The sequence below is a fragment of the Periplaneta americana genome, chromosome 7 (assembly GCF_040183065.1).
Source record: "Periplaneta americana isolate PAMFEO1 chromosome 7, P.americana_PAMFEO1_priV1, whole genome shotgun sequence".
Classification (NCBI taxonomy): Eukaryota; Metazoa; Arthropoda; class Insecta; order Blattodea; family Blattidae; genus Periplaneta; species Periplaneta americana.
Window position 1 is genome coordinate 8,486,077 of NC_091123.1, and position 24,004 is coordinate 8,510,080.

The window sequence follows — 24,004 nt, forward strand, 5'->3', positions numbered from 1 at the left end:
TGATGCATTGACATCAGCACATTATCATAATCAATTATCACCATCATTAGTCTTTACCATGTTGATCTTCCCTCCTGTGTAGTCTTCCCAAAGATCTTCTCTCATGAGGAAAGTAACGAAGAATTTGCCGTGATATCCTGGACATGCCCATTCTGGACACATGTTGAAGCCAATTTTGTCCGCAATGCTCTAAATATTCAGCCATTGGAGTTATCTGGAGTTCGTGTAAAATTTCCTGATTTGTTTTGTGCTCGAATAAAGTATAGCCATCAGTCTTTCTCAAATATTTCATTTCAGTGGTAAAGTTCCGGTTCATTTTATATAAGGAGTGCAGTTTCAAGGAAAGAACTTTGCCATCAGGCCTTCTACTGCCCCCTACTAATTGGTTGTCATAAATATATGTCTTTCTTACTGTGACGGAAATCCTGTATTCGCCTACTAGTAGCCTAACCAATCAGAACCCTGGTTTAGAAAAATTGACAGGGTCCCTTCATATTCACATGGAGGAAGAGTTGCCACATCTTTCCCGAATTCCAAGAATTCCATCGGTTAGCACGAGAATATCAATGAATGTGGCAACTGTGAGCATGGGAATGGGGAGACAGGCTGGGATGGTCAGAGGTGTTTGTGTTAAGTGGGTGTTCAAAGCAGCCAATAAAGTATAAGCCAATGTTCGCTTTGTTTCCTAATGGTCCATGCCTCACTTCCACACAAAAGTATTGTTCTGCCCAAAATGTTATTTGCTTTTAATCTGTATGAATTTGAACTTCGTTTGATGTGAAAACTTGATTATTTCTGAAAGATCTATTAAAATTCTAAATATTGAAATTAATATCTTATTCTTCTAAATAAGATAGATAGGCCTATTTGAAAGAACTGACGCATTCCAATATTTCATCATCTGCACATATCTTTCTGCGGACTGATATTATCCCTGAAATGCAAGACGTTTCTTTTTCAGTTGATATTTCCATGTTAAACTGTCCTGCTATGAGATTTAGATGCTGCACCAAGTACGATATTGTAACTCACTTTCATTGTAATACTTGATCATCGGCATGTAACAGGGTATCTAGTGTGTTGTTACATTGAAGCAGAATATTTGCATGTACTGTTAACTCCAATGTCTGATAATGACGTTGGTATAAATAATAAAAAGTAAAGGTAAGTAAAGGCAGGCCTTGTCAAACCCCGCAATTTATAGATCTCCATTCTAATGTTTTTGTTTGATTTCGATGGTAATACAGTTTCTATATTTTCTTTCAGAAATTTCGAGACACCCAAGGCATAAATATTGCTAGCTATTATTTAAAGACACTGTTTCTATGGGAGGTGGACATCCGTGGAAGAGAATTTTGGACACAGAAGCAGGGATTCCTCTTCATGCACGTGAGTTGTGAAAAGAGACTGCAGTGATGACTTGTTTGCCAGAAGAGATTTTCTTTGAACCACTTGCATTTCTGTAAATATGTCCTGTGAGTGTAACATTTTAAAGTCATTACAATGGTTAGATTCAAGGCTGAGTTATGATTTGGTTTTCAGAAGTTTCAGTCATATCTTTTATGACTAATACCGTGATTCTCAGTCTGGAATGCTCCCCCCCCCCCCTTCCTCATGGAGCATAACGAAGTCACGCGAAAACATACTCATATTTAAATCTCAGATTACAATTTATGAATATAAAATGTATAACAAAAATGGATTGTGGAAACTGATTTTATTTATCTACATTCGTGTGTAAAACAAGCCTTTATTTGATACTTGAATTTCGAAGTGTCACTTCAGTCATATAACATTTAAAAAACTCACTGCCACGAATTTTTACATAGCAACGTGTTACAAAAATTTCGTAACTCTCTCTTTGCAACATCAATTAAAAAAAAAATTAAACACATCAAACTAATTTTATTGTAATGTGACAATTACTACAATTTTGAATATTCACTTTAGATGCCACATTCCTTTCCACATTAGGTACAGTACTAATTTATTAGAAGCCACATATATATATGAAATCCCAAACATATAATACAGATAAAACTACAATTTTGTGAACATATTGTTATCATAAGAAATCTTTCATCTAGTGAATTTTGAAGAAACTACCTGTAGTAAATTTAATTTATATTCACTCTAGTCTAAAACAGTACGAAATTTACAGACACACAAAAACACACCCACAATACATCCTCAACCCTCAATTGAATTTTAGAACACACACCTTTTTAATACAATCCTGATACACCCCATCACAATAAGAAACCAGAAGATAAGCTGGAACTCACTAGGATTCAGAGGATGATGCAAACAACATCGAAACTAGTCTATCAGGTAACATATCAGCAAAATGTATTTAACACAGTGAAGTCATTTATTTATCCAGATAACGTAACAGTTCATCAGTCATTTAATTTATGCTTAATATTGTTTACATTTTTAAACGGAAACGAAACATTTTTTATTTTATTTTAATAACCTCAGCTTACCATACTGACTTATATCCACATTATTGTTTAATGACCAATCATTCCATATTCAGATTGAAGACTGGAACGCTTGAGAAGATTTTATTGTATTTATCAAAAGATTAGTCAATAAGCCATTTTCTGTAAGCTCCTTCACTTTCTTGTGAACATACATTTTTTTTAATTCCTTGCAAGTTGTTTCATTCAACTTCCTTCACTTTTGCGGTAAGAAATGTAATGTGGCACTATATACAGCCTCTCGAATTTCAGGTGAGGTACTCAAAAACTTTTCATCTTCGTTTTCTTTTTCCATTATTTGATTCCCCTCGCTCCCCAGATCTCAGAGTTAGAATATGAATTTTAATCTTTAATATTTTATTTTAAAATGTAGTGTCAAAGATGCTTATGTTTTTGGCTTCTATATATATCTGAGTAAGAATCCTTAATCCTTTATTTTAAAATCTAGAGTTAAGGATGCTTAAGTTTTTGCCATCTGCATCTTTATAGACATCATCTGATTCCCTTCAGAAAGCAATGAGAGACATTTCAGATTTACAAGACATTTCAGACTCATTAATATCATAAAATGCTTTAGTCATATTCATACTAGAGGATCTGCACTCAAGGGAAGTATATTGAAGAGCTTAATTCCAACATTTCTATAACAATTTTGAACTTTTGCTAATGTAGTGTACTCAATAAAGTTCTTTTCTCTAGCATTGTAATTATGTATAGTACTTTTCAGATTTAATGCAGAAATAATTTTCTCTTTAACAAATAATAAAGTGTAGAAAATAAACAAACGAGGCACGATTTTAGCTCTTTAAAATACTTCCTACAAAACTTCGTTCATTCAATTTAAGCTGTACATCTCACTGCTTCTATTTTATTATTTTTTTGTCATAAGAAAATCCGTTTAGCCCCATCTGAATGACCCCATAGGAGAAATTCATATTATGTTAACTGTGAATGAAAGAATGCTAAATATGCATGCTGTAATAAATTGACTTGTGTACATAATTTCAATTTTCGAACAATATTGAAAAATCTTGATAATTTAATAATCACATTAATAGGGGTGGATGTCCCAATTTGGTGTACTATCTAAATAGCAGTAGCAGCTTTTAGATTGCTTACAAGCCATGATTGTTTAGCGAACCATCTCTACAAAACAGGAATTCTGACTTCACCATCCTGCACTCTATGCAACACTCAAACATATGAACAAAGAATATCTGAAAACCTGCAGCACACTGTCAGGAGAGAAAGACCTAATTCAAACGTACTGGAGAGCAAGAGCGCCAATCGCTTCATTGTTAGATGCCAGGCATTAAACAACAACAACAACATTAAAATTACATAAGCTAAATATAATTTCTTCTGTATTATTTAAATTTATAGTTAATGTATTAGCATCAAACCAACTTGCACATTTATTTATTACTTCTTCATTAAATTTTTCAAAAGTATTCATAGACTTACTAATAGTTAAGAAAGTAGTGTAATGAGCATATAAAAACACTCTTATCAAAAACGTAACTTAGAAGATAATTTATGTAAATATTGAAAAAGAATGACCAAGTATTGAGCCTTGAGGGACGCAGTTAGTTACTTAAGTGGGCTAGAAAATGTGATGTCCATTTTAACTCATTGAAACCTGTTAGAAAGTTACTATTTAATAATTTCAAGTGCAATATTAATTATTTTCATTTCTCAACAAGAATATCATGAGAGACAACGTCAATTTGGATACATCAACAAAAGAAGCAACAGTATAAAAAAGTATGAAAATCATGAAATATGAAAGAGACGATATTTTTACATCTTTATTAACACTTATGTTTTCACTGCAATTCTGTTTTCGTCCTTACTGAGTCATCTTCTTAGATTAAAAGATATTAAATTACTTTTATCTTCAGTACAATGTGTAGGTTTAGAATTATGACGGATTTTGAGGTTGTATAAATGATTTAATTTCAGATGCTGAAGGTCTTTCGTGATAAACTCCAGCAGAAATCGATCAACTATTACTGGGATAAGCGCTACGACCTTACAGAAGGATACAATGACAAGAACAAGAAGAATATCTGCGACAGACTGAACAAGATAATTGAAAAAATAGAGAAGGAAGTTGAAACCAATCCAATGATTGTAGCGAAATTTATCTGTAAGTTTCTGAGTTCACATTACAAATTAAGACGTGAAAAAATGTTAATCTTTAGATACTTTTTCCTTATTCTATATTTCAGCTGTTGCCAAGTTAGTCTTCCCACGGTGGTCATACCATGTTACGCAAATTGTCCGAGTTTACATTTCGAACTGACACATTAATCTGTAGAAAAGTTTTTCTAGATAATGTTACATCAGTTTTCAGGTGTCACACAGGAAGAACTATTAAAATATATTATTTTCTGCAACTAAGGGCCGATTTCACCAACATATTACTAATCCACAATTAACTAATTGTAATTTAACTTAAATACGGAAGTTAAATCATATTTAATTCGTTTGCATTTCATTAAACTAATACATATTTAAAATAAAGCCAATTAATTTAATTCCAAATTAAGTCATCACGGCCTTCGGAATCATAGTCAAATCGCAATTTCGAAGGCCATGTGCCTTGTTAATGTAAGCAATGGCCTTTATAATGAGTTAATTTGATATATTACAATAATAAAAGTCATCATAAGCAGAGGTAGCCTCAAAATTTATTAAAATCATTGTAAACAAAAAGATGGATGCGCAAACTTCAGAAGGAAAGAAGAAAGGTTGGAAAAACGTAGAAAGAGATTTCAGTGTAAAAAACCTCATCCCAATGTCTTTAGGAATATTGAAAAGAAAATGGGATAATATGAAAACAGATGCAAGGAAATATCATGCACAATGGAAAGACTTCATGGATTTGCACTGTTCCAATGCCTCTAAAGGTAAATTTAGGCCTATATGATAAATTTGTTGTTCATACAGTATTACTTTGGTTGCTGTATTTTAGGGAATCGAAAATTTATAAAACGTTTCTTCAATAAAAATTATCATTTACATAATAATTATGAAGTACCTATTTGATTATTCAAATAAATGTGAGGTTTATAGTTTTTTAAGTCATATCTTCTGTTGGAAATTCTAAATCACCTTCTATACTATTCAAAATATACAATGCTGATGTATTGCTTAGCCGATACATTATGATCAAACCATCTTCCTTTCCCACTTCATTAAGAATCACAAATTCTATTATAAGAATTAAAAGAATATAGTGCACGTCCTTCATTCTTCTATGCATATCTACAGCGATCAGCTGAAAATATGTAATAACAAGACATTGGATTTTAAGTAAACCTATTCTGTTCCTGAAGAGATATACTCATATTAAGTTGTATTAACAAGTTTCATGGATTGTTGTAAATAGTAGTACTAATTTTAAAGAGTCTAAACATGCCTAATTTGATGTCAGAACCTGTTTCTTCCAATTTTATTTCACAATATTAATAATACATTTTCTTTTCTTTGTAATTTCTTAACGATTATTATTTCCTTTTTGGAAGATGAGGCAACTTGCATCTCCTATGCTAACAGTAAGTACCTTCTTGGATGACTCCACATCGAGGTGGCTTACATCACGTCACATTTTACATTCTTGGTTGCTATGATTCCTTCTTTTGAAACTGCAAAGAAACGAATTTATGAGCAATTCAACTCAGGATAGGGAGAATCTTAGCTCGGCATCAGAATCAGTTTAAGAAAAAGTACGCGAAAAACTAGGAAATGTTTTTCAGAAGAACCCTGGACTTACCAATCTGAATACAGTAACAAATGTTTTGTTGGAAAAGTGTACGAAAATGGGACAATGTGCTTTCCAATATAAACAATTCCAAAATTGAAGTATTCTCCGGCAACATCAGTAGAAGTTAGCATTTTCTGCCTACTAACTTATGTTAACAGACAAAAGTGTAAATAGTCTCATGAAGATTTGGAGAAGTTACTGGTTGTGTATTGCGAGAGCAAGATTTGTATAAGACTCAACCAACAATAATACTGGTATAAGAGATATTTGGGGACACATGGTAGCATTACTGTTAAGGTGTAATGCAGTAAAAGTCAGAAAGTTGCGGGTTTGATTCCCTATGGGATCATGGATTTTCTCCATTGACCTAATTCTTTGACCACATTATGGCTCTGGGGTTCTAACAGAAGTGAATACCAGGAGCAGGCATATAGGACTGATACTCTTACTATCATTAATGGTGGCTGTCTGTACTAGTGGAATCTTACATAACTTCACGCCATTCTCTGGGCTGATTTGATGTGTAATGGAATTGATGTTACCTTTATATAAAATATATTTATTAGTTTTGAGTAAGACATGATGAACGGTCATAAGATATGATTTTAGAGCCAATTTTTAATTTCTACAGCCATTTTCATAATTTTATCGAGCCTATTTTAGGCACCTAAAATCCAATTCTTAGAGCATAAAATCTGAAGTCTAGTAATAACTGTTAATTTATTTATTTATTTAAATTTAAATATACAGAATATAGAAATATAATTACAAAACAAACAAGAGAAATATAAATAAAATAATACAAGCAATATAAAAAGAAGATACAGTAGTAATAACAAAATTTGAGACCGAATGAGCAGCGCTCGTGCTTGGTCGCAGTTCAGATATAACAAAGCATTGAACTGCAGACAGAAATATTTTTTGGAGCAGTTGGCATTAGGCGTTTATATCGGAATTCTCCTGAATAAGATCAACCTAAATGTTTGTCATTCAATTCCTTTCGACTCTGGATAATGATAAGTCATTCCATAACTTTCTGGTACTGGTACTCATTGTTTTGGCACCTGTGTGTAATGTGACAGCTCTCTCTTTAGATTCAACCACAAAGGATTTAAAATGTGCCAGACTAAACCAGAAACATGTCCGCAGACTCAGTAAATCTTTGTTTTTTTTGTTTTTTTTTTTTTTTTTTTTTTTCAGTGCCAAAGAAAGAGTTTGAAAGTCTGGAGAAGAACACCATTCTTCCCAACCTATTAGAAACAGCTTCAGTATCGAGTACTATCAAACAGCATTGTGGTGTGCCAGTGGTTGTTAAAGAAAGCTCACAACAGGTGCAAGCGAAGAAGTCAGAACCCAAGTCAGGCAGTCCAGATGTAGCTGCCAAGCTGAATCAGATGATGACATTGTTGCAGACACTTAACAGGAAGGTGGATTCACTGACAGACACTGTAAACCAGTTGAGAGATGACAATGCCACTCTTCGGGATCAGCTGAGGCTGGGCAAACAACAGAACTGCTCAAACCGACAGCTGCCATCCGAATTAGATGTGATGTTGCTGACTGCAGAAAATTTTGCACGAGACATGCATTTGTGATGCAGGTAATAACTTTTCTCTATATTGTAGAATGTGGAACATTGACTGCTGTTACAATAATTGGAATAAATGTATTTATTATTAATGATGCTCGATTATCAACATATAATAATCATAAGTTTCTATTTCATTTTGAGGAATTATGTATGAATCAAATTTAACTGTTGCAACCATCCTTGCAAAATTACAAGAAAACTGTTTAATGTGCTCATGTCGAAATGTCCTCAAACTGCGCATATCATTAGGTCTTTACAGCAGCAAATACGAGGTACAGCTACTAAATAAGATAGAAATTGGGAAGTAGCGACCTAAATTTTTAATGAGATGCCTGAAACTATCACCACTAGACAGCATTATTATCGATGTGTGCAAAAGTGAAACAATTCTTTAAATCAGTTTATTGCACAACACTTTATCAACTACGATGATTATCTAACATCTGAGTGATGAAAGTGATAATGCCAGCGAAATGAGTCCAGGGTCCAGCATCGTAAGCTATCCAGTATTTTCTCTTACTGGATTGAGGGGGAAACTTTCAAAAAAAACCTCAACCAGGTAATTTGTCACAACCAGGATTTGAACCTTGGTCCCACTTGTTTCACAGTCAGACATGTTAACCATTACTGCACAGCGTGGACAAGTGAAGCTAAGAAACAGCAGGTGCAATGTGGTGGCACCTCTGCATGAATGTGCCATTGGTAATTTGATCCTAGCATTGATGCACGCTTTGTCTTGGGCCTGTGACTATCCGGGTCAACATATCGTCCCCTTCATCCTGTCTACTCGGATCAAGGCGCCAAACTGTTGCACAACAGCTACTGTGGCAACCTCTACTAGCCGACCAACTTGATGTTCGATACTTGTCTGTCCTTCAGAGAACTTCTGCACCCAATTGTAGACAGCTTGACATAACAGGCAATGCTCACCATACATGGGCAGCATTTCTTTATGAAAATCCTTTGCTACCAGACTGTTTCCCAGAAAAATGGCACACCGAAGTGCTTCTCGACAATGATACACTTGTGCAGAGTGCCTCGTCTTGCCATTGCTGCTTCTTTGTTTAGGTTGTGAGCACACTGATCTTTGACACCTGGCTAGTGGTGATACTGTAGCTTCTGGTGCCTCATTTTAAAATGTAGGGTCGCTAGTTCGATTGTAACTTACTTACCAACCCATCTGTGCAAATCAAAGAAAAATAGTTGCTCATGCTATTTGTAAGGTTACGAAATTGAAGCCTGAATAAAAGATTATCGGAAAATAAAGTACCTAACTCTCAGTTGTGATTAGTTAGTGCTCACTTAGTTGAAAAGTGCATTGAATGCATATATTTATTGCATGCACGTATATTCATACACTTTATCAATACATTTGCGGGATTGTATTTTTTGGTAATAGTGATACACACGAAATTTTCCACAATTACTTTCTTTCTTATATTACTCTTCCAGATACCGGTACCTAAGATATCATATTTATACAAAACAAACTTATGAAATAATGTAAAGTTTGGATCATTGTGCGAAATTTGTCAATAACCACGAAATATACTCCCTCTACCCCAAAAACTACGAAATATGCAACAAAATTTTATTCAATGTTGTTAAAAAACATGTTTATGACTTTTGTCTCAGTAAATTTGTCAATTGCTTGGTAATGTCAACATTTCTGTATTTTCTCACGGATATTGTGTACACTTAATTTTACCATCTCTATGACTATCAAAAAATGTCTGTAGCAAAAATTGAAAAAAATGAATGCTATATGTAACATTCTTCAGTGTTATGCACCAGAGGCTATATTTTGAATTTTGATGTAAGAGATTTTTGGAAGGCTAGTAGAGGACCACAGTGAATTTGGTATGAATTATTTATTCGCAAGAAATGTGGTTCTCTTTAGGAGCATTTCTGCAAACACGAAAATACTTACTGATTGTCGCACAAATCTTTGTGCGATCAATGTAGAAACCATGCACAGTTTATATTTTCGCGATGCTGATATGTGATATGTGTAAACAAAAAAATATTTATATTAAACATAACATAATACATTTAATTGACAACTTATTTCATGAAATACCCACCGAAATAGTATCAGATTTAACACTTATAGTTTCAAATAAAGCCAGATTTATTTTGCACTGGCCAATTGGTGTCAATGATTGCTTAGTATGAAAGGATACTTGCTGCATGTAAAAGTGTCTTTGTACAGAATAAAGGCAAACTTCTATGCTCCGCCTGTCACTTTGTTCTCAACTCTTGATTACAGATGCCAGACTGATGACTGAGGAGATATTTGATGGAAAAGACTTGGAAAGTGTCAGTTTATAATATTGCTGGTTTAGAGAGACATCTACATCCACTGATGCACACTTACATGATAATTTCATTTTGTTGAAGTTAATTTCATTTTAACCTATATTACACTTGCATGAGTTGCACAAGCTGAGACGAGTTGACAAGCTCCAGTTATCTACTTATAAGGAGACTTCATTATGTGAATTGTGATATTTTAATGAAATCCATGATTTTTTTTGATTGCAGTAATCTTTTTAATCTTTGACGTAGAAATTGCCTTACTATTACCAATAACAATTATTATATACACGTCAAGAATCATAAAATTGTATGATATGAAGAGTAGACTGAAATACATCTTGTTTTAATGAAATCCGTACCAAATTGTATAATTTGAAGAGTAGACTGAAACACATCTTGTTTCATCCATTCATAGTTTTCTGCCAAAGGACAAGTCTTTCCTGCAAACCCAGCATTCTCCAATCTTCCCTATTTTCCGCCTTCCTCTTAGTCTCTGCATATGATCCATATATTTTAATGTCATCTATCATCTGATATCTTCTGCCCCGAACTTTTCTCCCATTCACCATTCCTTCCAGTGCATCTTTCAGTAGACAGTTTCTTCTTAGTCAGTGTCTGTGCCAATTTCCTTTTCTCTTCCTGAGCAATTTCAGAATTATTCTTTCGTCACCCATACTCTAACTTCTATATTTTTTTTCTTGTTGGAATTTAGTTATATTTATCTCATACTGCTCACAACTGTCATTTAGCTCCAGTAGCATATCCCTTAGTATCATCTCGTCTTCTGCTAGTAATGTCATACATACATAAATATATAAGTGTTCTGCCCATACGCAGGTCTTTCACTGCAAATCCAGGATTCTCCAATCTTTCCTATTTTCTGCCTTCCTCTTAGTCTCCGCATTACGATCCACATATCTTAATGTCATCTATCATCTGATATTTTCTTCTGCCCCAAACTCTTTTCTCATTCATCATCCCTTCCAGTGATCCTTCAGTAGGTAGTTTCTTCTGAGCCAGTGAACAACGCCATATCATCAGCAAATCTTATGTACTTTATTTTTCCTCCTACTATCACTCCTCCCATGTTCTCAAAACAGTTCTGCACTAAGTCCTACAAGAAGATGTACATCTTGACTGTAAATATAAAATTATGAACAGCATTTATTCAATGCACTCACAAAAGCTTTGATTATGGATTGCCTGTACAGTAAATTCATGCACCTCGTAGGGGATACACAGACAAAAAGAGAACTGATTTGCTAACTACAGATCTAGGGGGAGAACAATAAATTCTTTGGAAGCATTTCTATAGCTTATTGACTAATTTAACCCCAAACCTCAATGCCACTTCTTTTAAATTTAACTGCGTCTTTACTATGTTGCTTTATTTTGCAGAGGTACTGTTAGATGACTTTGTAATTGCATTATCCCTTAATTTTTTTGAGCTGTGTATTTAAAAGAGTTGATTGTTTTACTTAATCTTACATGTGGAGTGTCTACTTTATATTGACTTTTTGTCTGATGTGTATGTATATCACTACGGCAGTGATAATGTTGTATAAATATTAAATAATAATATTTTCTTTCTGGGTTGTGTTAAGACGATGGCATATGTTTTGTTCTGAATTATTTCTTATCAATAAATGGAAGCACCCTGTTCAAGTGAGAATGTTGACCTGTGAGCTCACTGATGTGTCGACAAGTGAACAAGAAATGATGTGTGAGAGCAGTAGCAGCTCGGAGATGATGTGCGTAGAAACTGTATTTTGTGCACACCACCAACCCCTCACCTATGTCTACGTAGATGCTCGCCATGTGAAAGTGGAATAGGAATAGAAACCAAAGTACAGCGATTTTGTACAGTGTGCGGAAACTTAAGTGAACACATGACAGAACACAGGTTTCAATAAAGAAAATATTGACAAAGTAAGCAATAAGAAACCAATAAAAGCGGTATAAAAATAATTTATTACAAGGTGTGCATATGCGCCAGTGCGTATACCCAGCTGTTGCCACTGCTTCAGTTTCATTAAAATTCGTCTGGAGAGGAAAAAGAATATTTTCGGTTTTTTATTAATTTATTGTCAAATTGTTTGCATCAAACCAATGAACAATTTGTCTCATTATTGCTATTTGCCTCTGTTCTGTCATTTCACTATTATTTGCAACTGTAAGAAAAGCAGTATCGTCTGCATGGAAAATGGTTTTACAGTGAACATTTGTTTCTGAATCATTCATTATTATAAGAAATAGAAAAAGCCCTAAAAGTGATCCCTCAGGCACTCTGGTAATGATTTTTTTATATGTAGATGTATTATTATTACCCAGCACCACCATTTGTTGTCTGGATTCCAAATAAGAAATCAACTCTAACTTACATAGTTTATGCCATAGTATGCTAATTTTTTAATGATTTGTGTATGGGAGATAGTGTCGCTAGGTCAACTAGTGTTGCCCCTGCCACATATTTATTTTCAAAACTCTCCATTATTATGTCAAGTATTGATTCTAGTCTAGTTCATTTATTATAGACAGACTTGGAGTAATAATAGTATATTACGATACAAGATAGGGAAATGCTTTTTACAAAATCGAGGAAAAGTTTGAAAAACGAGCAGAGCGAGTTTTTCATTTTCCGAGATTTTTATAATGCACTTCACAAACGTGTATTCTACAACATTTTTTGTACGATAATGATTTTAAAATTGCAAATAGTACAATATATTTTGCATTGAAAATTTAGAGCAATATTATTCCAAAGTCTTCGCAAAACTAATGGTAACTAAGTAACAATAAGTGCACTGTAATGGGTCTATTTCAGTAGTTTTCTATTATGAAGAATTGTGTCCCTAGCAACAAGTTTCTGTGTGGGAATTCTAACTTTCAAGGCCTAACAACAATAGCTATAAATACAACAACAAAAAAAAACACGATCGTGCAAAAAGTCAGATTGTGCTTGTGAAAGTAGGTTATTACTAAGAAAGTAAATAGAACTGTTTTAATATACAAGCTTCCACAGTCTTTGCTATCATGGGAATAAGTGAAGTAAGCCTATAACTTGAAGGACTGTTTTTATCTGGCACATAGTAGCCTGGACTTATATTATGTCACCCAGTTTCGGGAATGAAACTACAGGAGTGTTGGTTTGAATGTTTTATTTTTGTTTCGGTTTACAAATGCAGAGTATGGGTCTATGATGAGAGAAGTAATTAATGAAGGGCATGCAATCAATAACTTATATTTTCTCTTCATATGAAGTGACATTCCAAAATTAGTTTCAACTCACAACAAATTTTTCACTCATACGTGTATCTTATCACTTTAATATTGCAGAACTCGCAATTACAAATCAAAGGAGTGGTTGCATAGGTCTGTAGCTGCTCTCAATGCCGAGATATTGCTGAGAAAGTTCACACAGCATGGCTAATTTTATACCCAACTTCGGCCTCTCATGCCCATAGTGAGGAGAGGTAGCGTCATTGGGTGTGGTCACACAAGTTACATTGGTTCGTAGCCTAAAAACTTCGAACAGGCACAGTAACAATATTTATATTATCATTAACAAATACCTAACAGTTAAAATGTTCTACATCAGGGTCATGTTTTACCTCAACTGATATGTGACAATTCACACAATATACTCAACAACAGAGTTTAATTTATTCGCAAACATTTACCTAAAAACATGTGGGAAGTAATGTTGGGAATCCGTAATGTTAACTCCTGCTGCACAGATAGTGAATTGGTAATAACAATGTGAGCTGTCCTCAAACAACACAACTGTTTGCGGGATTTTATATTTTTAAACCGGGTAAATGTCTAGTTAACGTAAAGTAGTTTCAGTTGCTCCCCTTATCCAGTGCTTGAAGATCCAGGGAACATTTTGCAGGAAATGTCGTAACAATGAATATATTTATAGTCGCAAAACTGTGAAAACTGTGACTGAAGGTTTCCCAACGAATTGGCTCTCATTTAGGCTGAAGAATATATGTGTGTGGAGATCGTATTACAACAACACTTGCGATAGGGTTATGGACCTGAATAGCAAAAGAAACTACTACAGGTATCCGTGCACTGGAACAACTGGAAAATGACCCCACAAAACGTAATAAGCAGACCTAAGTATCGGTATAAAGAAATATTTAATTATAAGTGGTGTGTGCAAACTAGAAAATTACATTTTTTTTTTCTTTCAAATTTTGTGGGCAAGCAAGTGAGGAGGTTTGTAAAGTGCAAAAAATCATGGCCATATAGATCACACTGCAAATTGTTCTTTGAACTCTAGAATACAGGTACTGGTAAACAAACTGTTCCAGCATTGGTGATTATGTCTGTCGAGCCTCGAATCAAAAGGGACGAGAAACAAATTATCAGTAAAGATGACTATGCAATGTATTTCGAATAATTATCCCTGGACCAAATAATTTGGCTAGGTTAGCCGATGTTCCAAAATATTAAGTAAAATGAGTAGGCTACCGGTAATAATGTTCATCAGCAAATAAAGACTAGTATTATCCCTGGACCAAAAAATTGTACTTTTCCTTGCTTACTTACTTACAAATGGCTTTTAAGGAACCCGGAGGTTCATTGCCACCCTTACAAATGGCTTTTAATGAGCCCAGAGGTTCACTGCCACCCTCACATAAGCCTGCCATCGGTCCCTATCCCGAGCAAGATTAATCCAGTCTCTACCATCATATCTTACCGTCCCTCAAATCCATTTTTATATTATCCTTCCATCTACATCTCGACCTCCCCGAAAGTCTTTTTCCCTCCAGCCTCCCAACTAACACTCTAGAGCCTATATGAATTTCTGGGTTCGCCCATATGTGCTACATGCCCTGCCCATCTCAAACACCTGGATTTAATATTTCTAATTATGTCAGGTGAAGAATACAATGTGTGCAGTTCTACGTTGTGTAACTTTCTCCATTCTCCTGTAACTTCATCCCTTTTAGCCTCAAATATTTTTCCTAAGCACCTTAATCTCGAACACCCTTGGCCTCTGTTACTCTCTCAAAGTGAGAGTTCAAGTTTCACAACCAGTAATATAACTGTTTTATTAACTCTAACTTTCAGTTTTTTTAAGAACAGACTGGATGACAAAAGCTTCACAACCGAATAATAAGAGGCATTTCTCATATTTATTCTGCGTTTAATTTCCTCCCAAGTACCATTTATATTTGTTAGTGCTGCTCCAAGATATTTGAACTTTTCCACCTTTTCAAAGGATAAATGTCCAATTTTTGTATTTCCATTTCGTACTATGTTCTGGTCACGAGACATAATCATATACTTCGCCTTTTCGGGATTTACTTCCAAATCTATCTCTTTACTTACTTCAAGTAAAATTCCCGTGTTTTCCCTAATACTGCAGTTTGTGGATTTTCTCAAGATATTCACGTCATCCGCATAGACAAGCAGCTGATATAACCCGTTCAATTCCAAACAGTGTCTGTTATCCTGACTTACCTAATGGCATATTCTACAGCAAAGTTAAAAAGTAAAGGTGATAGTGCATCTCCTTGCTTTAGCCCGCAATGAATTGGAAAAGCATCAGATAGAAACTGGCCTATATGGACTCTGCTGTACGTTTCACTGACAGTGAGACACATTTTAATTAATCGAACTAGTTTCTTGGGAATACCAAATTCAATAAGAGAATAAGGTTATTTACAAGAAGTCGTCGCTGAACGATTCACATTATTTCCAGGTTAGTTGAATCAACTCATCTAGTGAACGATATAAATGTTTAAAATACCAGGTGTCTCTCTCCCTTCTCCTCTTGTTACTTGTGAGCCATCCCAAACCCCGACCTCCACCCCACCCCTAAGAGCGCCGGTCCTTATATACCCGTCAGTCAAGGCCTTCTGACAAATAAAAGCAAATGACAACAGATATCTCAGTCGTGACAACCTCATAAAATATCCTATCAATTGAAAAATCGATCTTGCTACGTACAACATAATTATATTATATTATTACCCATTTCAGCGAGTACTGACTACCACTGCAAAATACGATAATTTGTTCCAGGAAGCATCGTCTTTTGGCACAAGGATGATTTATGTAAAATGTTTCTAAATTATTAGTCTTTTAAATACGGGTACATTCTTTAATAAATCACTGAAAGACAAATGTGAATATAGGAAGTGTAGTGAGTACGAAATTATTATTTTTTGACGCATCATTTTTACGTAAATAACGATAAATAAAAAGGGATTATTAGCAAGTACATACACTGCGTTTGTCAAATGCGCATCACCATGCTTTCGAAAAGGCACTTTTCAGTGCCCGACACCCCGCTTTTTTTTCATCATGCGCTACACGTCGGATCATCATCGGGGCTTGCAGCCCCGATACCCCGCTTTTTGCATCATGTGCTACACGTCAGATCATCATCGGGGCTTGCAGCCCCGATACCCCACTTTTTGCATCATGTGCTACAAGTCAGATCATCATCGGGGCTTGCAGCCCCGATACCCCGCTTTTTGCATCATGTGCTACACGTCAGATCATCATCGGGGCTTGCAGCCCCGATACCCCGCTTTTTGCATCATGTGCTACACGTCAGATCATCATCGGGGTTTGCAGCCCCGATACCCCGCTTTTTTGCATCATGTGCTACATGTCAGATCATCATCGGGGCTTGCAGCCCCGATACCCCGCTTTTTTCATCATGCGCTAACGTCAGATCATCATCGGGGCTTGCAGCCCCGATACCACGCTTTTTACATCATGTGCTACACGTCAGATCATCATCGGGGCTTGCAGCCCCGATACCCCGCTTTGTGCATCATGTGCTACATGTAAGATCATCATCGGGGCTTGCAGCCCCGATACCCCGCTTTTTTCATCATGTGCTAACGTCAGATCATCATCGGGGCTTGCAGCCCCGATACCCCGCTTTTTACATCATGTGCTACACGTCAGATCATCATCGGGGCTGAAGCCCCGATACCCCACTTTTTGCATCATGTGCTACATGTCAGATCATCATCGGGGCTTGCAGCCCCGATACCCCGCTTTTTGCATTATGTGCTACACGTCAGATCATCATCGGGGCTTGCAGCCACGATACCCCGCTTTTTGCATCATGTGCTACACGTCAGATCATCATCGGGGCTTTCAGTCCCGATACCCCGCTTTTTACATCATGTGCTACACGTCGGATCATCATCGGGGCTTGCAGCCCCGATACTCCGCTTTTTGCATCATGTGCTACATGTCAGATCATCATCGGGGCTTGAAGCCCCGATACCCCGCTTTTTGCATCATGTGCTACACGTCAGATCATCATCGGGGCTTGCAGCCCCGATACCCCGCTTTTTACATCATGTGCTACACGTCGGATCATCATCGGGGCTTGCAGCCCCGATACCCCGCTTTTTTCATCATGTGCTAACGTCAGATCATCATCGGGGCTTGCAGCCCCGATACCCCGCTTTTTACATCATGTGCTACACGTCAGATCATCATTGGGGCTGAAGCCCCGATACCCCACTTTTTGCAACATGTGCTACATGTCAGATCATCATCGGGGCTTGCAGCCCCGATACCCCGCTTTTTGCACTATTTGCTACACGTCAGATCATCATCGGGGCTTGCAGCCCCGATACCCCGCTTTTTGCATCATGTGCTACACGTCAGATCATCATCGGGGCTTTCAGTCCCGATACCCCGCTTTTTACATCATGTGCTACACGTCGGATCATCATCGGGGCTTGCAGCCCCGATACTCCGCTTTTTGCATCATGTGCTACATGTCAGATCATCATCGGGGCTTGCAGCCCCGATACCCCGCTTTTTGCATCATGTGCTACACGTCAGATCATCATCGGGGCTTGCAGCCCCGATACCCCGCTTTTTACATCATGTGCTACACGTCGGATCATCATCGGGGCTTGCAGCCCCGATACCCCGCTTTTTTCATCATGTCCTAACGTCAGATCATCATCGGGGCTTGCAGCCCCGATACCCCGCTTTTTACATCATGTGCTACACGTCAGATCATCATCGGGGCTGAAGCCCCGATACCCCACTTTTTGCATCATGTGCTACATGTCAGATCATCATCGGGGCTTGCAGTCCCAATACCCCGCTTTTTGCTTCATGTGCTACACGTCAGATCATCATCGGGGCTTGCAGCCCCGATACCCCACTTTTTGCATCATGTGCTACAAGTCAGATCATCATCGGGGCTTGCAGCCCCGATACCCCGCTTTTTGCATCATGTGCTACACGTCAGATCATCATCGGGGCTTGTAGCCCCGATACCCCGCTTTGTGCATCATGTGCTACACGTCAGATCATCATCGGGGCTTGCAGCCCCGATACCCAGCTTTTTGCATCATGTGCTACACATCAGATCATCATCGGGGCTTGCAGTCCCAATACCCCGCTTTTTGCATCATGTGCTACAGTCAGATCATCATCGGGGCTTGCAGCCCCGATACCCCGCTTTGTGCATCATGTGCTACACGTCAGATCATCATCGGGGCTTGCAGCCCCGATACCCAGCTTTTTGCATCATGTGCTACACATCAGATCATCATCGGGGCTTGCAGTCCCAATACCCCGCTTTGTGCATCATGTGCTACACGTCAGATCATCATCGGGGCTTGCAGCCCCGATACCCAGCTTTTTGCATCATGTGCTACACATCAGATCATCATCGGGGCTTGCAGTCCCAATACCCCGCTTTTTGCTTCATGTGCTACACGTCAGATCATCATCGGGGCTTGCAGCCCCGATACCCCTCTTTTTGCATCTTGTACTACACGTCGGATCATCATCGGGGCTTGCAGCCCCGATACCCCGGTTTTTACATCATGTGCTACACGGCGGATCATCATCGGGGCTTGCAGCCCCGATACCCCGCTTTTTGCATCATGTTCTACATGTCGGATCATCATCGGGGCTTGGAGCCCCGATACCCCGCTTTTTACATCATGTGCTACACGTCGGATCATCATCGGGGCTTGCAGCCCCGATACCCCGCTTTTTGCATCATGTGCTACACGTCAGATCATCATCGGGGCTTGCAGCCCCGATACCCCGCTTTTTGCATCATGTGCTACACGTCAGATCATCATCGGGGCTTGCAGCCCCGATACCCCGTTTTTGCATCATGTGCTACACGTCAGATCATCATCGGGGCTTGCAGTCCCGATACCCCGCTTTTTACATCTTGTGCTACACGTCGGATCATCATCGGGGCTTGCAGCCCTGATACTCCGCTTTTTGCATCATGTGCTACACGTCAGATCATCATCGGGGCTTGCAGCCCCGATACCCCGCTTTTTGCATCATGTGCTACACGTCAGATCATCATCGGGGCTTGCAGCCCCGATACCCCGCTTTGTGCATCATGTGCTACATGTCAGATCATCATCGGGGCTTGCAGCCCCGATACCCCGCTTTTTTCATCATGTGCTAACGTCAGAACATCATCGGGGCTTGCAGCCCCGATACCCCGCTTTTTACATCATGTGCTACACGTCAGATCATCATCGGGGCTGAAGCCCCGATACCCCACTTTTTGCATCATGTGCTACATGTCAGATCATCATCGGGGCTTGCAGCCCCGATACCCCGCTTTTTGCATTATGTGCTACACGTCAGATCATCATCGGGGCTTGCAGCCCCGATACCCCGCTTTTTGCATCATGTGCTACACGTCAGATCATCATCGGGGCTTGCAGTCCCGATACCCCGCTTTTTACATCATGTGCTACACGTCGGATCATCATCGGGGCTTGCAGCCCCGATACTCCGCTTTTTGCATCATGTGCTACACGTCAGATCATCATCGGGGCTTGCAGCCCCGATACCCCGCTTTTTGCATCATGTGCTACACGTCAGATCATCATCGGGGCTTGCAGCCCCGATACCCCGCTTTTTACATCATGTGCTACACGTCGATCATCATCGGGGCTTGCAGCCCCGATACCCCGCTTTTTGCATCATGTGCTACACGTCAGATCATCATCGGGGCTTGCAGCCCCGATACCCCGCCTTTTTGCATCATGTGCTACACATCAGATCATCATCGGGGCTTGCAGTCCCAATACCCCGCTTTTTGCATCATGTGCTACAGTCAGATCATCATCGGGGCTTGCAGCCCCGATACCCCGCTTTGTGCATCATGTGCTACACGTCAGATCATCATCGGGGCTTGCAGCCCCGATACCCCACTTTTTGCATCATGTGCTACACATCAGATCATCATCGGGGCTTGCAGTCCCAATACCCCGCTTTTTGCATCATGTGCTACAGTCAGATCATCATCGGGGCTAGCCCCGATACCCCGCTTTTTGCATCATGTGCTACACGTCAGATCATCATCGGGGCTTGCAGCCCCGATACCCCGCTTTTTGCATCATGTGCTACACGTCGGATCATCATAGGGGCTTGCAGCCCCGATACCCCGCTTTTTGCATCATGTGCTACACGTCGGATCATCATAGGGGCTTGCAGCCCCGATACCCCGCTTTTTGCATCATGTGCTACACGTCGGATCATCATCGGGGCTTGCAGCCCCGATACCCCGCTTTTTGCATCATGTGCTACACGTCAGATCATCATCGGGGCTTGCAGCCCCGATACCCCGCTTTTTGCATCATGTGCTACACGTCAGATCATCATCGGGGCTTGCAGCCCCGATACCCCGCTTTTTTGCATCATGTGCTACATGTCAGATCATCATCGGGGCTTGCAGCCCCGATACCCCGCTTTTTTCATCATGTGCTAACGTCAGATCATCATCGGGGCTTGCAGCCCCGATACCCCGCTTTTTACATCATGTGCTACACGTCAGATCATCATCGGGGCTTGCAGCCCCGATACCCCGCTTTGTGCATCATGTGCTACACGTCAGATCATCAACAGGGCTTGCAGCCCCGATACCCCGCTTTTTGCATCATGTGCTACACGTCGGATCATCATAGGGGCTTGCAGCCCCGATACCCCGCTTTTTGCATCATGTGCTACACGTCGGATCATCATCGGGGCTTGCAGCCCCGATACCCCGCTTTTTGCATCATGTGCAACACGTCAGATCATCATCGGGGCTTGCAGCCCCGATACCCCACTTTTTGCATCATGTGCTACACGTCAGATCATCATCGGGGCTTGCAGCCCCGATACCCCGCTTTTTACATCATGTGCTACACGTCAGATCATCATCGGGGCTGAAGCCCCGATACCCCACTTTTTGCATCATGTGCTACATGTCAGATCATCATCGGGGCTTGCAGCCCCGATACCCCGCTTTTTGCATTATGTGCTACACGTCAGATCATCATCGGGGCTTGCAGCCACGATACCCCGCTTTTTGCATCATGTGCTACACGTCAGATCATCATCGGGGCTTTCAGTCCCGATACCCCGCTTTTTACATCATGTGCTACACATCGGATCATCATCGGGGCTTGCAGCCCCGATACTCCGCTTTTTGCATCATGTGCTACATGTCAGATCATCATCGGGGCTTGCAGCCCCGATACCCCGCTTTTTGCATCATGTGCTACACGTCAGATCATCATCGGGGCTTGCAGCCCCGATACCCCGCTTTTTACATCATGTGCTACACGTCGGATCATCATCGGGGCTTGCAGCCCCGATACCCCGCTTTTTTCATCATGTGCTAACGTCAGATCATCATCGGGGCTTGCAGCCCCGATACCCCGCTTTTTACATCATGTGCTACACGTCAGATCATCATCGGGGCTTGTAGCCCCGATACCCCGCTTTGTGCATCATGTGCTACACGTCAGATCATCATCGGGGCTTGCAGCCCCGATACCCAGCTTTTTGCATCATGTGCTACACATCAGATCATCATCGGGGCTTGCAGTCCCAATACCCCGCTTTTTGCATCATGTGCTACAGTCAGATCATCATCGGGGCTTGCAGCCCCGATACCCCGCTTTGTGCATCATGTGCTACACGTCAGATCATCATCGGGGCTTGCAGCCCCGATACCCCGCTTTTTGCATCATGTGCTACACATCAGATCATCATCGGGGCTTGCAGTCCCAATACCCCGCTTTTTGCATCATGTGCTACAGTCAGATCATCATCGGGGCTTGCAGCCCCGATACCCCGCTTTTTGCATCATGTGCTACACATCAGATCATCATCGGGGCTTGCAGCCCCGATACCCCGCTTTTTGCATCATGTGCTACACGTCAGATCATCATCGGGGCTTGCAGCCCCGATACCCCGCTTTTTTTACATATTGTGCTACACGTCGGATTATCATCGGAGCTTGCAGCCCCGATACCCCGCTTTTTGCATCATGTGCTACATGTCAGATCATCATCGGGGCTTGCAGTCCCAATACCCCGCTTTTTGCATCATGTGCTACAGTCAGATCATCATCGGGGCTTGCAGCCCCGATACCCCGCTTTTTGCTTCATGTGCTACACGTCAGATCATCATCGGGGCTTGCAGCCCCGATACCCCGCTTTTTACATCATGTGCTACACGTCGGATCATCATCGGGGCTTGCAGCCCCGATACCCCGCTTTTTGCTTCATGTGCTACACGTCAGATCATCATCGGGGCTTGCAGCCCCGATACCCCTCTTTTTGCATCTTGTACTACACGTCGGATCATCATCGGGGCTTGCAGCCCCGATACCCCGGTTTTTACATCATGTGCTACACGGCGGATCATCATCGGGGCTTGCAGCCCCGATACCCCGCTTTTTGCATCATGTGCTACATGTCGGATCATCATCGGGGCTTGGAGCCCCGATACCCCGCTTTTTACATCATGTGCTACACGTCGGATCATCATCGGGGCTTGCAGCCCCGATACCCTGCTTTTTGCATCATGTGCTACACGTCAGATCATCATCGGGGCTTGCAGCCCCGATACCCCGCTTTTTGCATCATGTGCTACACGTCAGATCATCATCGGGGCTTGCAGCCCCGATACCCCGTTTTTGCATCATGTGCTACACGTCAGATCATCATCGGGGCTTGCAGTCCCGATACCCCGCTTTTTACATCTTGTGCTACACGTCGGATCATCATCGGGGCTTGCAGCCCTGATACTCCGCTTTTTGCATCATGTGCTACATGTCAGATCATCATCGGGGCTTGCAGCCCCGATACCCCGCTTTTTGCATCATGTGCTACACGTCAGATCATCATCGGGGCCTGCAGCCCCGATACCCCGCTTTATGCATCATGTGCTACATGTCAGATCATCATCGGGGCTTGCAGCCCCGATACCCCGCTTTTTTCATCATGTGCTAACGTCAGATCATCATCGGGGCTTGCAGCCCCGATACCCCGCTTTTTACATCATGTGCTACACGTCAGATCATCATCGGGGCTGAAGCCCCGATACCCCACTTTTTGCATCATGTGCTACATGTCAGATCATCATCGGGGCTTGCAGCCCCGATACCCCGCTTTTTGCATTATGTGCTACACGTCAGATCATCATCGGGGCTTGCAGCCCCGATACCCCGCTTTTTGCATCATGTGCTACACGTCAGATCATCATCGGGGCTTGCAGTCCCGATACCCCGCTTTTTACATCATGTGCTACACGTCGGATCATCATCGGGGCTTGCAGCCCCGATACTCCGCTTTTTGCATCATGTGCTACATGTCAGATCATCATCGGGGCTTGCAGCCCCGATACCCCGCTTTTTGCATCATGTGCTACACGTCGGATTATCATCGGAGCTTGCAGCCCCGATACCCCGCTTTTTGCATCATGTGCTACATGTCAGATCATCATCGGGGCTTGCAGTCCCAATACCCCGCTTTTTGCATCATGTGCTACAGTCAGATCATCATCGGTGCTTGCAGCCCCGAT

General features: G+C 40.4%; 1 protein-coding gene and 1 long non-coding RNA gene across 3 annotated transcripts in view; one reads left to right on the plus strand and one right to left on the minus strand.

Annotated features, from left to right (window-relative positions):
* The window catches only part of LOC138702866 (cyclic GMP-AMP synthase-like receptor), a 39,611-nt gene extending 27,836 nt beyond the window's left edge, over positions 1-11,775 (plus strand). For both annotated transcript variants that reach the window (XM_069830220.1, XM_069830221.1), the window contains 4 exons: positions 1,267-1,389; positions 4,446-4,632; positions 7,453-7,852; positions 10,113-11,775. In XM_069830220.1, coding sequence (XP_069686321.1) covers positions 1,267-1,389; positions 4,446-4,632; positions 7,453-7,847 — 705 coding nt within the window. In that variant the 3' untranslated portion in view covers positions 7,848-7,852; positions 10,113-11,775. The remainder of the gene's footprint in view (positions 1-1,266; positions 1,390-4,445; positions 4,633-7,452; positions 7,853-10,112) is intronic.
* Positions 1-24,004, minus strand: part of LOC138702867 (uncharacterized) — a 154,126-nt gene that overhangs the window by 112,237 nt on the left and 17,885 nt on the right. The gene's annotated exons all lie outside the window — the stretch shown is intronic.